General features: G+C 41.9%; 1 protein-coding gene across 1 annotated transcript; it reads right to left on the bottom strand.

Annotated features, from left to right (window-relative positions):
- Positions 1-3,602: 3,602 nt before the first annotated feature.
- On the bottom strand, positions 3,603-13,323 carry LOC102455126 (uncharacterized). The gene is made up of 2 exons (XM_089776317.1): positions 10,968-13,323; positions 3,603-9,929 (listed from the first exon to the last, which is right to left on the bottom strand). Exon 2 carries the CDS (start codon positions 9,344-9,346, stop codon positions 8,180-8,182), a length of 1,167 nt encoding a protein of 388 aa, XP_089632443.1. The 5' UTR covers positions 9,347-9,929; positions 10,968-13,323; the 3' UTR covers positions 3,603-8,179.
- Positions 13,324-14,146: the final 823 nt, after the last annotated feature.

The following is a 14,146-nucleotide window of genomic DNA, read 5'->3' on the forward strand; positions in this document are numbered from 1 at the left end:
ATGTGCAACATCACTGTGAATATTAAGTATTGTGAGCCCGTTTAAATGCTCTTGTCCCATTGTAGAATGATGATAATTCTTTATTTGTTTTAAGATGTTGAATGTACATTCACCTGAAGCCACTGATGCCGGAAGACTGACAAAAATACTTGATGCAATTCTGATATTGGAAAATACAATTGACAGGCCAAATCTGAATAATTCTTGTAGCAGTTCTTTTGGTTTCCAGTCCGATTTAAAGTTGGTGGAATGTATACATTTCGGGAAGATGATTTCATCACAGAGATCTCTTGAAATTTTGTTCTACCTTGGTTAAACTGTTCAGATGCTGATTATAAATCTTCATCACTTAATTCTCTGAACTCCCAAACAAATCCAAAAAGAGTACAAAATTGTTGCAGTGACTCTAATTGACGTGTAAGGCCAGATTTGATGAAGTCAATATTAAAAAAAACATTGACTCAATAGTGCCTTTCTACATCAGATTGAGATGTTAGGTTGCGATTGGTGGAAAACTCAGATGAAATGTCAATACCCTCTGCTACTAACTTGGACTCAGAAAGAACTGCATCCCACTGATCAAAAATCTTTTAGGTATCTTTGAGAAGTCATTCAGCGTTATCCCTCTCAAAATCTGAAGTATCATTACATGCTTCAATTACAAGATTAGTTTTGTGGACAATTTTAGCAGCTTCATCCACATGGACGACATTAAGATGTATTCAAATTTGTATGTATACTTCTGAATTGACTTAAACTCTGTTTGAGCCTGTGCTCTGAGAATAAGAGATTCAAGCTCACTTAAAGCCTTTCTCATAGTGTGCAAATGCTGTGCAACTGGTTTAACATCATCAATTCATACTGGCCATCGCGTCGTTGACACGCTGTGAAGGGAAATAGGCAGATGCTACTTCAGAATTTCCCACTTTTGAAGACTGCTACTAAAGAGATAGCACAATTGCTGGATTATTTCAAAGTATGTGATTGTGTCCTTGTATGATTCAGCACAATCAATGCCAACAAGATTTAGTGTGTGGTTGCCACAACTAGAGTTTGGAGTTTGCTCAAGAAGGACTGCTTGTACTCTGTTGTACTTCCCAGCCTTATTTGATCCATTGTCATAGGCTTGGCCAATGCAGACTTGAGAATTTAATTCGAAGACTTCCAGCATTTCTAATACACGAGCAACAATATCTTTTGTGAAATTATCGGAAAAAATGAATTGTTCTTCAATTGAAATGTTTAAACTTCCTTCAATTTTTGAACAACCAAGGTCATCTGTTCTTTATGAGAACCATCTGAAGTTGCATCAATAATAATTGAAAAGTACTTCAGCTATTATATCTCTTTAAGAATTGTTGTTTGCACAAATGTCCCACACAGCTCAATAAACTCATTTTGTATTCTTAGAGACAGATAATGGACTGCTTGGATTTTCCACCCTCTTGTGATTCACAAACATGCTTAACATGGCTTTAATAAAGGTGGGTCACACTTGCTAAGAAGCTCAAGTGTCCCAAGGAAGTTTCCATTTGTAGGGTCACGGATATGTTGACTGGAACCAAACCATTCACACACACACACACACACACACACACACACACACACACACACACACACACACACACACACACACACACACACACACACACACACAGAATGACATTCAATATGGGTATGTCTACACTAGAAAGTTAGTTCGAACTAACGGACGTTAGTTCGAACTAACTTTCCTATGCGCTACACTAGCGCTCCGCTAGTTCGAATTTGAATCGAACTAGCGGAGCGCTTAGTTCGAACTAGGTAAACCTCATTTTACGAGGACTAACGCCTAGTTCGAACTAGCTAGTTCGAACTAAGGGCTGTGTAGCCCTTTAGTTCGAACTAGTGGGAGGCTAGCCCTCCCCAGGTTTCCCTGGTGGCCACTCTGGCCAACACCAGGGAAACTCTATGCCCCCCTCCCGGCCCCGGACCCCTTAAAGGGGCACGGGCTGGCTACGGTGCCCGTGCCAGGTGCAAGCCTGCCAGCACCCAGCTAGCAGACCCTGCACCTGGCACGGCACAGAGCCACCCACCCGATGCCCCCCAGCCCACCCCCTCTTGCCGGGACCAGGCTGGCGGCTCCCGGGAGCTTGCCCTGGACCGCAAGAGGCGGGCACCTTCCTGGGCTAGTGCGGACATCGTGGACCTCGTCCACGATCTCCGCACTAGGCACAGGAAAGTGGCCGTCTAGGGCAGGAGAGCTGCCAGCCTGGCCACCCAGGAGCAGGTGTGCATGAAAATCAAGGGGGTCCACTGAGACCCCCGACTCTGAGCCGTGAGCTTACAATGGCCGTCCTGGGTCAGTCCAAAGGTCCATCTAGCCCAGTAGCCTGTCTGCCGACAGCGGCCAACACGAGGGACCCTGGAGGGGATGGACCGAAGACAGTGACCAAGCCATTTGTCTCGTGCCATCCCTCTCCAGCCTTCCACAAACTTTGGGCAGGGACACCACTCCTACCTCCTGGCTAAGACTACTCCATGGACCCAACCTCCATGACTTGATCTCACTTCCCTTTAAACTCTGTTCTAGTTGTAGCCTTCACAGCCTCCTGCAGCAAGGAGTTCCACAGGTTAACTATTTGCTCTTTTTTTTTTTTTTTTTTTTTTTTTTTTGGGAAGAAGAACAACTTTCTCTTACTAGTTTCAAGCCTGATACCCATTCCTTTCCTTTGGTGTCCTCTAGTCCTTCTTTATGGGAACTCATGAAGAACTTTTCTGACTGCACCCTCTCCACCCAACCCCTGCTTTTAGAGACCTCTATCCTGTCCCCCCTCCGTCTCCTCTTTTCTAAGCTGAACAGTCCCAGTCTCTGTAGCCTTTCTTCATCTGGGACCGGTTCCCAACCCCTGATCATGTTAGTTGCCCTCCCCTCTCCCAGCCTTTCTCTTCCCCTCTCCCACCTCCTTTTCCCAGTCTCCCCCAGTTTTGTTCAATAAAGACAGAGTCAATGTTGGAAGAAACGTTATCTTTATTTTGTACATCAATAAGAAGGGGGGCTAGGGAAGGGTAAGTGGAAGGAGGTGAGGGAGGAATGGGGTACGAGCCCCCGATGGGGAGGACTGGGCTGGCTCTGCGGGCTTCTGGGGCTGGAAGCTCTCCTGCAGCCCCCCAATTACTCCCTCTCCCCAGATGGCAGCCTGCGGCAAGTGCAGCCGGGCTGATGGCCGAGTGGTGTGATGTGCCCAGTGTGGGCACTCAGGGCACTCCAAGCCAGAACTTCTTTGCAAGCGGGGCACCCCTTAGAACTGTGTGTCCGGGGTGGGGGTCGGGACCCTTTAAGCGCAGCCCTCGGCTAGCCTGAGACAGCATCTCCATGCTCTAAGTCCTCCTTTTATGCCCTGCCGGCACTGCTTCCGGCCATTCTTAAGCCCTGTTCAGAGTCCACTCAATGTGGACTTACTAGTTCGAACTAGCAAAACGCTAGTTCGAACTAGTTTTTAGTTCTAGATGCGTTAGTTCGAACTAGCTTAGTTCGAATTAACTAATTCGAACTAAGTTAGTTCGAACTAGCGCTGTAGTGTAGACGTACCCTATGAGCTCAGGAGTTTTTTTCCAGTTATCAGTTTCTGTGTTTATTTCACTCAGGAACAAGTTTTCAATTGAACAATCAGCTAGAGCTGCTGTCCCAGATGATTTCCACGTAAAGTTATTTTTATGGGATACTGAATTTTGATGTGCAGGTATTCAGTCTTTCAACTTCCTTCAACCTCTAATGATGCTCCAACCAGATGGATCAGAGAGTACTGATGCATTTGAAGTATTACTGTTGAAAATGAAACAGGAGACACAGTACAGAGCCTGCTTTTCCATGCTCCAGCAGAGCCAGTCTCTTCTGTAGATCTCTTCATTTGTAAGAGTTTTTGTCAGCAGACGAGTGGGAAAAGCTTGATTTTCAGTATCTTTCAGTATGTTACTTGGAATCAGAAAACAACTTTGGGAAAAAACTGCATTTGAGCAACATTGTTCTTATCAAGAAGTCCAAGATGAGGTTCGATACTACTGTTGTTACACTGTGTGCTGTGCTAGTCCTTGCTCTTGCTGTGCAACATCTCCGAGGTCCTCATTTTCTGCCTGCACAGTTTCTAAATTGAGTGTAAATTCTGCATCTACTGCTACTGTTGGTATTTTTGCATTTTGATTAATGACCTCCTCATTTTGAGGCAGTGGCAGTGAAATGTCATTTGTGGGTGCAAACTTTTCATCATCAGGACTGGAAGTGTCACTGTCATTATGGTCACTGTTTAATGGCTTAGGCCTTTTTTCTACGAGAAAAGATGTTATTTGGCTTTAAACTCTTATCTTCAGCTTCGCTCTGTTGCTTTCTCCATCTCTCACTTGCACCACTTTTAAATCTTCTCTTCATTTTTATAAAGGGATTCTTTTAAAACACAGTAACACACAATAAATTAATTCACTAAAGGCTATTGGTTATACAAAATTTTAATTTTATATATTTTGCAATTAATATTATATAATAATGATTTGGAGGTGTTATTTATTACAGCCCTTATAGCCTTATTTCAAAGTATCGAAATTTCATTTGCTAACATGTTCTGGTTATTAAATTCCTCTAATAACTCACGTGTTATAATGAATATGAACACCAAGTGATTTCCAGATTAGATATAAAGTTTATTAAACAACTAGAATTTAAAGAATTAAAAATGTAGCACCACAAAAATGCCTTTAATGGTGAATCTACAACTGGACAAAGAGGTAACTTACAGCTAAGCCTGATATGGTTATTGTATACGAAGACACTTCAGAAAAAACAGGAATAGGAAAATCTTTTATGCAGAGATAAGCATCTAATTTAAAGGTTAAACTCACCCACAGATGAAGCAAAATCACTTTACAGTAACAGAATTAATTAAGACTTTCAAAACATCTAAACTATGCAAAGACTGTAAACAGCATTTCATAACGTAGAATCACTAATCACAGCAGCTACTCCAGTCTCCAGTCATGCAGATGAAAACTCAGATGTGACTGAAAATTTGGTGAAGGCCCAAGGTCCCATGATTTAAATCAATTTTCGCAGGTGTATATAGCTTCTTTTGTTCTCTTTATTATAACTGCAAGGTGTATAATAAATGAAAATGAGTTGGTAGAAAAATGTCATAATTTGAGGCCTCTGTCTCCTGAGGACTGTGCTAAATGGTTCTCCTCTCCCCTCCCCCCACCTTTCATAGGGACTGTTCATATTATATATCAAATCTGGATTTTAAACTTCTGTTTTGTTTAATGCTTTGAGTACACTTCTGACATTTCTCTCATGGTGACAAAAAAAAGGAGTGAAGAATGAATGAGAGAAAAGAAACATTTATGGTATTTAGAAAAAAAACAAATACTCTTTCATTGTTACATACGCCATCATGAAGAAAAAGAATGACATTTCAAGGGTAGACTTTCTAAACACATTTTGTGGAATAACAATGGCACTTCAGTCGGCCAGGAATGTAACTACTCTGTTCAAGAGCATCAGTCCCTTATTTTGTCACATTGGAAGTATATTTTTTTTATTTGTTTTTCTGGGGGTATACTCTTTATTTTTTTAATGCAAAAAGATGTCAAATCCAAATACAGGATACCAGATTCAGCTAAGCTATATTGTTAACATGGATTTATCCACTCCATTTTGATCATGCATGCTTCTAGATTGATTTAGCATTCATGCAACAACCTTAACAACTATTCATTTTTGTTATGGAGGTAGGGGGTGGAACTGCATCATTGCACAGGAAAGGCATTAGCTGTGATATGATAGCGCAGTTGTAAGTTTAATAGATTTCATTAACATTAAAAATAGAGTTGAGAAATCCTGGTAAAACCTCCAGCCTGGTGAACAAACACAGACTTTCTCTCTCAAAATTTCCCAAGCTTTTCAGTTTAGTGAAGGCTTAATTTTGTAATCAATGCACAATTGGAAAAAACAAACACTAACATGTTATATTTTACACTGGTTCGCAATCTCTATGTCCTTTCTCTGACTGGTTTCAAACGGAAAAGAAATTGTGTAATTCCTCAAAATATCAGAATTTTTCAGCAATCACTGGTGCTATTGCAATCCACACACCTTTTAGGTGTGGTTCACTATCCCTTCTCAATCAGCTCCTTGAGTATTCTAGAGTGTATTTCATCAGGCCCTAGTAATTTAAAGACATCTAACTTGTCTAAGTAACTTTTAACTTGTTCTTTTCTTATTTTAACTTCTGAACCTCTCTAATTTTCACTGGCATTCCCTATGGTAGTCATACAATCACCATTAGCTTCATTAACACAAGCAACTTCTTTGTATATACCCCTGCTTCTGTAACTTACACTCCAATTCATCTAATGAAGGGTGTTTCACCCAGGAAAGCTTATGCCCTAATAAAGCTGCTAGTCTCTAAAGTGCCAGAGAACTCCTTGTCAAAACAAAGATGTCATTAAACACCTCTGCCATTTCCACATTTTCTGTTATTGATATTGATTTCTGTTTTTCCTTCTTCATTGATTACAACAAAGATACAAACAATTATCTTTAAGCAAGTTTAAGCAAGGTAGCAGAATCTGGCTCTTTCACCCAGATGATATTTGATTTTCATATAAATACCAAAAACAAACAAACATTATAATTGCACAGAATTTGCTTCAAATTGTTTATGAAATTATACCTTTTAAAAACAAAGTAAAAAAAAAAGAAAAGAAGAACTATGTTAAGTGTTTGCTAAATATATGAATCTGGACTAATGTTTAGCAGGCAAATAAAGTTGCTGTTTGATTTATACATGAATTATTATTTCCTTTATTGCAAAAGTTTTCTACCTGGAAAGAAAAGGAAAATTTCTACTGGTTTTGGAAAAGGAGGCATAGCAAAAATTGCCATTTTCACTGTTTTTGTGCCCAGCATTGAAAAAAGAGATCCTTTGGGTTACGGGGCAGGCTGGATAAACCATAAGATGAAATTTATAGTTCAGGAATGTACATTTAGATAGCACTTTCACACAGTAATCATTTACAAAAGATGAAAAGGACAGGAACCAAATTACTCAACATGTAATGGTTTTGTTTGTGTAATCATGTCTCCCTCTAGTGGCTCTAGTACACCTAAGTAGTAGAGCCTGTGTTTTTGGTGCTGAAAATTCTGGGTTCAGTCCACATTAGCATCTCTGCACCTGATATGAACATATTCATTAAGAAATGTTTCAAATGCTGTTGTTCAAATACACTTTGGGCAGTTTTACTCAGGGTTTATCCAGAGTCTTAACATCCTTTTAAGATTCAAACATCACAAATAATACTGAAATCAACATGCAAATAGTATGCTTAACATTTTCTAACAGACTGAAAAATACTAGCAGTTATACCATTTTTTTCATTATATGTGTTTTACTTTATCTTTGATTACATTGGTTGCACTTCAAATCCCTAACATTTTTAGAGATTCTTTTATTTAGAGAAATCCCTTTTAAAACAATTATGTTCTGCATGATAATTGCAAAGGTAATGACTACATCCCGTTATTGATGAGCAAGTGAAACTTAAGTGGATAACCGGTGTCTTGTATAATAAGGATCACTTTCTTAATTCCTCCAAAATTGCATTATATTTTTAAGGGAGATGATAAGCGAGGATTGACAGAGATGAAGTCTAAATCCTTTTGTAAATCCCAGTTCTCAAATACATTTTAAACTAGGATTTTAAGGATCTCACTGTCATAGTCAATAAAGAATGAAAAAGCACTTAGTTCAATACAGAGAACAAAGAAGATGATTAAAGCAGTGAAATTAGCAAATGAAGGCATTCTTCCTGCTTCTTTCATGGCTTCAATGTCCAGTATGCTGTATTCAAAAGACAAAGTAGGAAACAAGATTGGACTTTTAACTAATAAAGGGTCAGAAGTAACTTTCCACTAAGGTAAAACAAAAAACTGGACTGTGTAGCACTTTAAAGACTAACAAGATGGTTTATTAGATGATGAGCTTTCGTGGGCCAGACCCACTTCCTCAGATCAAATAGTGGAAGAAGATTGGCACAATCATATATACCAAAGGATACAATTACAAAAAATGAACACATATAAAAAGAACAAATCAAATTTCAGAGCAGAAGGAGGAAGGAGGGGGGGAAGGTAAATGTCTGTGAGCTAATGATATCAGAGGTGATAATTGGGGAAGCTATCTTTGTAATGGGTAAGATAATTAAAGTCTTTGTTCAAACTTAGGTGTAAAGTGTCAAATTTAAGCATGAATGACAGTTCAGAGGATTCTCTTTCAAGTATAGTCTTAAAAGGCCTTTGAAGCAGGATGCAGGTAATCAAGTCATTGAGACAATGTCCTTTCTGGTTGAAATGGCAAGAAACTGTTTTATCTTTGTGATCCTCTCTAAGATCTGTTTTGTGGGCATTGATCCTTTGGCGAAGTGTCTGAGACGTTTGTCCAATGTACATAGCAGACGGACACTTTCGGCACATAATTGCATAAATTATATTTCTGGATGAGCAGGAATATGTGTTCTTGATCTTATAACTCACTTGGTTAGGTCCAATAATGGTATCAGCAGAGTGAATATGTGGACAAAGCTGGCAATGGGGTTTGTTGCAAGGGAAGGTACCAGGGTTGGTATTAGTGTGGTATGTCCTGTGGTTGTTGGTAAGAATCATCTTGAGGTTAGGTGGTTGTTGATAGGAGACTATGGGTCTGTCTCCCATAGTCTCTCGGAGTTTAGTATCCTGTTCCAGTATAGGCTGTAGTTTATTGATAATGTGTTGGACAGGTTTAAGTTGGGGGCTGTAGGTGATGACAAGTGGGGTTCTATTGTTGGTTTTCTTGGGTGCGTCTTGAAGTAGATGGTTTCTAGGTATTCGTCTGGCTCTTTCAATTTGCTTTTTTATTTCTCTTGGTGGGTAGTTAAGGTTTATAAATGCTTGGTAGAGATCCTGAAGTTTCTGGTCTCTGTCAGTGGGATTAGAGCAGATGCGGTTGTATTGAAGGGCTTGGCTATAGATGATGGATTGTATGGTGTGTTCTGGATGGGAGCTGGAAGCATATAGGTAACTGTATGAGTCAGTGGGTTTTCTGTAGAGAGTGGTGTCTAATTTTTCATTGCTGATTTGTACTATGGTGTCCAGGAAATGGATCTCTCGTGTAGAATGGTCCAGGCTGAGATTGATGGTGGGGTGTAGGTTGTTAAAATCTCTGTGGAATGTCTCCAGTGTTTCTTGGCCATGTGTCCAGATCATAAAGATGTCATCGATGTAGCGTAAGTAGAGAAGGAGTAAAAGGCGACGAGAGTTGAGGAAACATTGTTCTAGGTCAGCCATGAAGATATTAGCATACTGTGGGCCATGCGTGTACCCATGGCTGTGCCGCTGATCTGGAGGTATAAGTTGTTCTCAAACTGGAAATAATTGTGGGCGTCTGTCTGTATCTGTGCAAATTTTTTCATATGGTTGATGGATTTCCATTCCAAACGGCTAAATGTAGTGCCTTCTATCACTTTTCCACTAAGGGTATGTCTACACTATGGGATAAGGTCAAATTAAAATATGCAACTTCAGCTACATTAATTGTGTAGCTGAAGTCGAAGTAGCTCAACTCAACTTTTGGCACTGGACTCACTGCAGGAAGTCAAGGGGAGAATGTTCTCCCTTTGACATCCCTTGCTCCTCGTGAAAGCAGGACTACCGGCATCGACAGGAGTGCTCCTCTCACTTCACTAATGTGTCTTCACTAGACCAAATATTTCGAACCCTGAAAGATTAAAAGCAGCAGCTTCAATCTTCTCTATAGTGTAGACATACTCTCCCTGAGGACTTAGTCCAAAAGAGGCTTGTTCTCCTGCCACTGAAACAAAGCAATTGTTTTGTCGTTATCTTCAACAGGTGCCCAGTCAGATCCATGCATCTGATGACAAAAAGCGAGACACAAAATCGTATTTCATCACAAAAGATATTAAACATTGCAACTAAAAATAGAAAATTGGAAATAGAAACACATGCTTCAAAAAGCACAGTTTGTAAAAGATATTTCAATCTTTTTTGTAACATTGGAGAAAATATACATATTATTTCCTTTCAGATTACAAATGATATTTGCTATTAAAAATTCATGGCTAAAGCAGATAAAAGCAACCATAATATGTGTGTAAATCTAGTAGAATTCTTTATAGAGGTGAAAAATTTGAAAATTATAAACACAGAAAATATAATAATTGAAAACACCATGCTTTTGCATTCGTGTTTAACAATGGCTTTGATTAAAAAGCTTAGGGAGATAGGGAGAAAAATCAGGCTTTAATCAACAAACAGTTCAGAAATTCAATCAATAGATGGGAAGTTTTGCATTTCCCTGCAATCACTACCAGAGTCCTGGTGGCCTTGATCAACCTCACTGTCCCCCGCACTTTTAGTCTCTCAGTCGATTTGAAATGGGTTTAGTGCCTTTTAATGCTATTACTATTTCACCACGTTACAAGGCCCGCAACTCAGCACTTCTCACTCAACACTGACGGGATGGTGGGTAGGGGGACCCAGGGTTGCCCACACCTCCAGGTCCTAGTCCAGGGCCCTACGGGAAGGGCAATTAATTCCTTGCCCTAAACTTCCCTTTGGTTGATGGGGACACCACCTGAAACACGCTGACCCACAGGCTTTACACCCCGTCCTGGCCACTTCCTACCCACCTAGTCCTTTCCCTCCAGTTACCTCCTGTCAGCTTGTGCCTCCATACCCTAGCCCATCACAGCGCGCTCGCTGCCAGGGATACACTTTCCTCACTGTCCCTCTCCAGAACTTCCCTGCTCCTTCCTCTACTGCCTTCGGGCCCTTCTCCTCTGGGTTGTGGTGGGCTGTTTTTAAGGATGGCGCCACAGTGCCACATTGGTCACCTTCCGCCCATGCCCATGCGTCGTGCATCACTCCATCGGCAATGCGGAGCATGTACCTCCAGGTTGCGGTTCCCCTGCTTGACTGCGCCTGCACATCTGCCTTCCTGCTGCGGTGCCTCCCTTCCCTCTCTCGGTCCAGTACTGTCTGCATGGGTGGGGAGCAGGGAGGATTCTTTGCCACGTTCCCTGGGCCCGGTAGCAGCTTTATGATATGCCGGCGGCACCAGTGGCACTTCTGCCTTCCCTGGAGTGGTGCTTGCTGTGGGAGTGTGGACTCTGATAGCTCCATCACACATTTCTATACATTTCAGTGTTTTTCCTAAGTTACATAAATGAATATAATCAGCACTTCTCAGGGAATGATAAGGCAAATCAAGCAACCAGCTAAGTTTTCTTTTTATTACGCTAGGTTTTCATCTATCTTCTCCTGCGTGAAAAACAACATCAATAGACAAAACAGAGCAATAAGGAGTACAGAGAAGGTAGTTGGTCAGGACAAAAGACAAGCCCCTCCCCCAACCACTTTCTTCCCCCCAACCACTTCCTTCCTTTTAAATATTATTTATGGATCCCATGTCCTCCCCCAGATTTTACTGTTCTTCCTGCCTCACTTCCATAAAGTCATAGTGTACCCTTTAGATTCCTCATGATTTCCCCTGTGTATGCTGTATAGAAACCTCTCCATACCTTCATGCATATTCCTCCTCTAGTCTCATGTAGCAACTAGATTTAGCTCATGTAGTCATGTGCTAGCTCCCTAGTTAGCAGTATGCTAAGAGACATTCTGAGATTTTTCATCCCTATTGCAGTTGTCCAAGGCATTCTGCTGTGGAGGTCTGAGGCACGTGCTTAAGTGCTGATTGAATGCATACACAAGTGACAAATATCACACCACATCACATTTTGCAGTATACATTCCCAGTGCTATCTACTAACCCAGAAGCGGGTCACGGGAAGGCAGGGGCATAATTGTGTCCCAACAAAATCATGGCAGCAAAGCATCTTTGATGCTATTCCCCTATGTTCTTTCTATTCAAGAAACACAAGCAGTGGTAGTCTCACTGCCACTTGCATGGCCATTATGGTTTGTTGAACCGTATCCCCAGGTAGAACAGGAAAAATTCTTACCATGGATATTTAGGAAGATGATCTGTGTTGGTCAGATCACATGGCAATTTTTGGAGCACAGGAGCTCTTCATGGTCTCAGCTTGATTATGGAAAGTCATCACACTTTGACTCTAAAACATGATATTGGTTTGAAAATTGTAGTCACGAGTACCAATCCTATTTTACAGATGAGGACCTGAGATGCAGGGAAGAATGCTAACTCAAGTTCACACTGAGAAGAACAGAATCAAGTTCACACTGAGAAGAACAGGAGCGCGACCAGAAACAGCTAACAGGAGAGTTTGGAGAGGGAGTTCTCCAGGTAAAAGAGGACTAAAAACGGGACCCTTGTGGTAAGTGGCTGTCTGGAGTGTGTGTGTTTGTGTGTGGGGAGTTGTCTGCAGTGTGCTGAGCTTGTGTTTGTCTGGATTGTTTGTTTGGTTGGTTGGTTGGTTCGTCTGTTTGAAGGAGCTTCTAAAAGGTTTGAAATCTAGAAGCCTCTGTTAATTGGCTGAGCCTCAGTCAGGGGGAGGGGCTACCAGAGCTATATAAGCCTGTGACTCAGCAACCAGGGAGAGCTAACAGGAGAGTTTGGAGAGGGAGTTCTCCAGGTAAAAGAGGACTAAAAACGGGACCCTTGTGGTAAGTGGCTGTCTGGAGTGTGTGTGTTTGTGTGTGGGGAGTTATTTGCAGTGTGCTGAGCTTGTGTTTGTCTGGATTGTTTGTTTGTTTGTTTGGTTTGTCTGTTTGAAGGAGCTTCTAAAAGGTTTGAAATCTAGAAGCCTCTGTTAATTGGCTGAGCCTCAGTCAGGGGGAGGGGCTACCAGAGCTATATAAGCCTGTTTCTCAGCAACCAGGGAGAGCGCGACCAGGAACAGCTAACAGGAGAGTTTGGAGAGGGAGTTCTCCAGGTAAAAGAGGACTAAAAACGGGACCTTTGTGGTAAGTGGCTGTCTGGAGTGTGTGTGTTTGTGTGTGTGGGGAGTTATTTGCAGTGTGCTGAGCTTGTGTTTGTCTGGATTGTTTGGTTGGTTGGTTTGTCTGTTTGAAGGAGCTTCTAAAAGGTTTGAAATCTAGAAGCCTCTGTTAATTGGCTGAGCCTCAGTCAGGGGGAGGGGCTACCAGAGCTATATAAGCCTGTGACTCAGCGACCAGGGAGAGCGTGACCAGGAACAGCTAACAGGAGAGTTTGGAGAGGGAGTTTAGAGGGCACTTGTGACCTTCTTTAAAACATAACTCTTAGAATAATCTATATTCCAGAGGTTTAAACAGAATCCCTGTTTACACTTTAACTTATTCATTAAAAAAATGGAGACAGAAGCCCAGCAGCAGAGTGGGGGCTATCCTGTTTATTGCATCGAGTGTAACATGTATGATTACCTGCCCTGTGGGCGGGTGGCGTATCTGTGCACCCATTGCAAGGAGCTCCTGACCCTCAGAGACCGAGTTCGGGCTTTGGAGGACAGGGTGGCTGAACTGGAGGAGCTAAGGGAGGTAGAGAGATATGTTGATGAGACTTTCCGGGACACTGTAGTACTGTCCCACCTCCAGTCTGAGAGCCCAAGTGCTCTTAAGGAGGATGAAAGTCTCAAGGGAACAGAGCATTCAATGGGAGCAGAGGGAAACCATCCTGTAGTTGGGACCCTCCTCCCAGAGGATGTTGCAGTATCCGCTCGCACTGAGGATACCTCTGAAAGGGAGGGAATACCAGTTAGGAAGAGGCAGGTGTTAGTAGTGGGTGATTCGATCGTTAGAAACATAGATAGCTGGGTTTGTGATGACCGGGAGAACCGTATGGTCACTTGCCTGCGTGGTGCGAAGGTTGCGGATCTCTTGAGGCATCTAGATAGACTTATGTGTAGTGCTGGGGAGGAGCCGGTGGTCGTGGTACATGTAGGTACCAATGACGTAGGGAAGGGTAGGAGAGATGTCCTGGAGGCCAAATTTAGGCTGCTAGGAAAGAGACTGAAATCCAGGACCTCTATGGTGGCATTCTCGGAAATGCTTCCAGTTCCACGCGCAGGGCCAGGTAGGCAGGCAGAGCTTCAGAGTCTCAATGCGTGGATGAGACAATGGTGTAGGGAAGAGGGGTTTGGCTTTATTAGGAACTGGGGACACTTTTGGGAG

Source organism: Pelodiscus sinensis, chromosome 2 (genome assembly GCF_052426305.1).
Source record: "Pelodiscus sinensis isolate ZL-2025 chromosome 2, ASM5242630v1, whole genome shotgun sequence".
NCBI classification, from domain to species: domain Eukaryota; kingdom Metazoa; phylum Chordata; order Testudines; family Trionychidae; genus Pelodiscus; species Pelodiscus sinensis.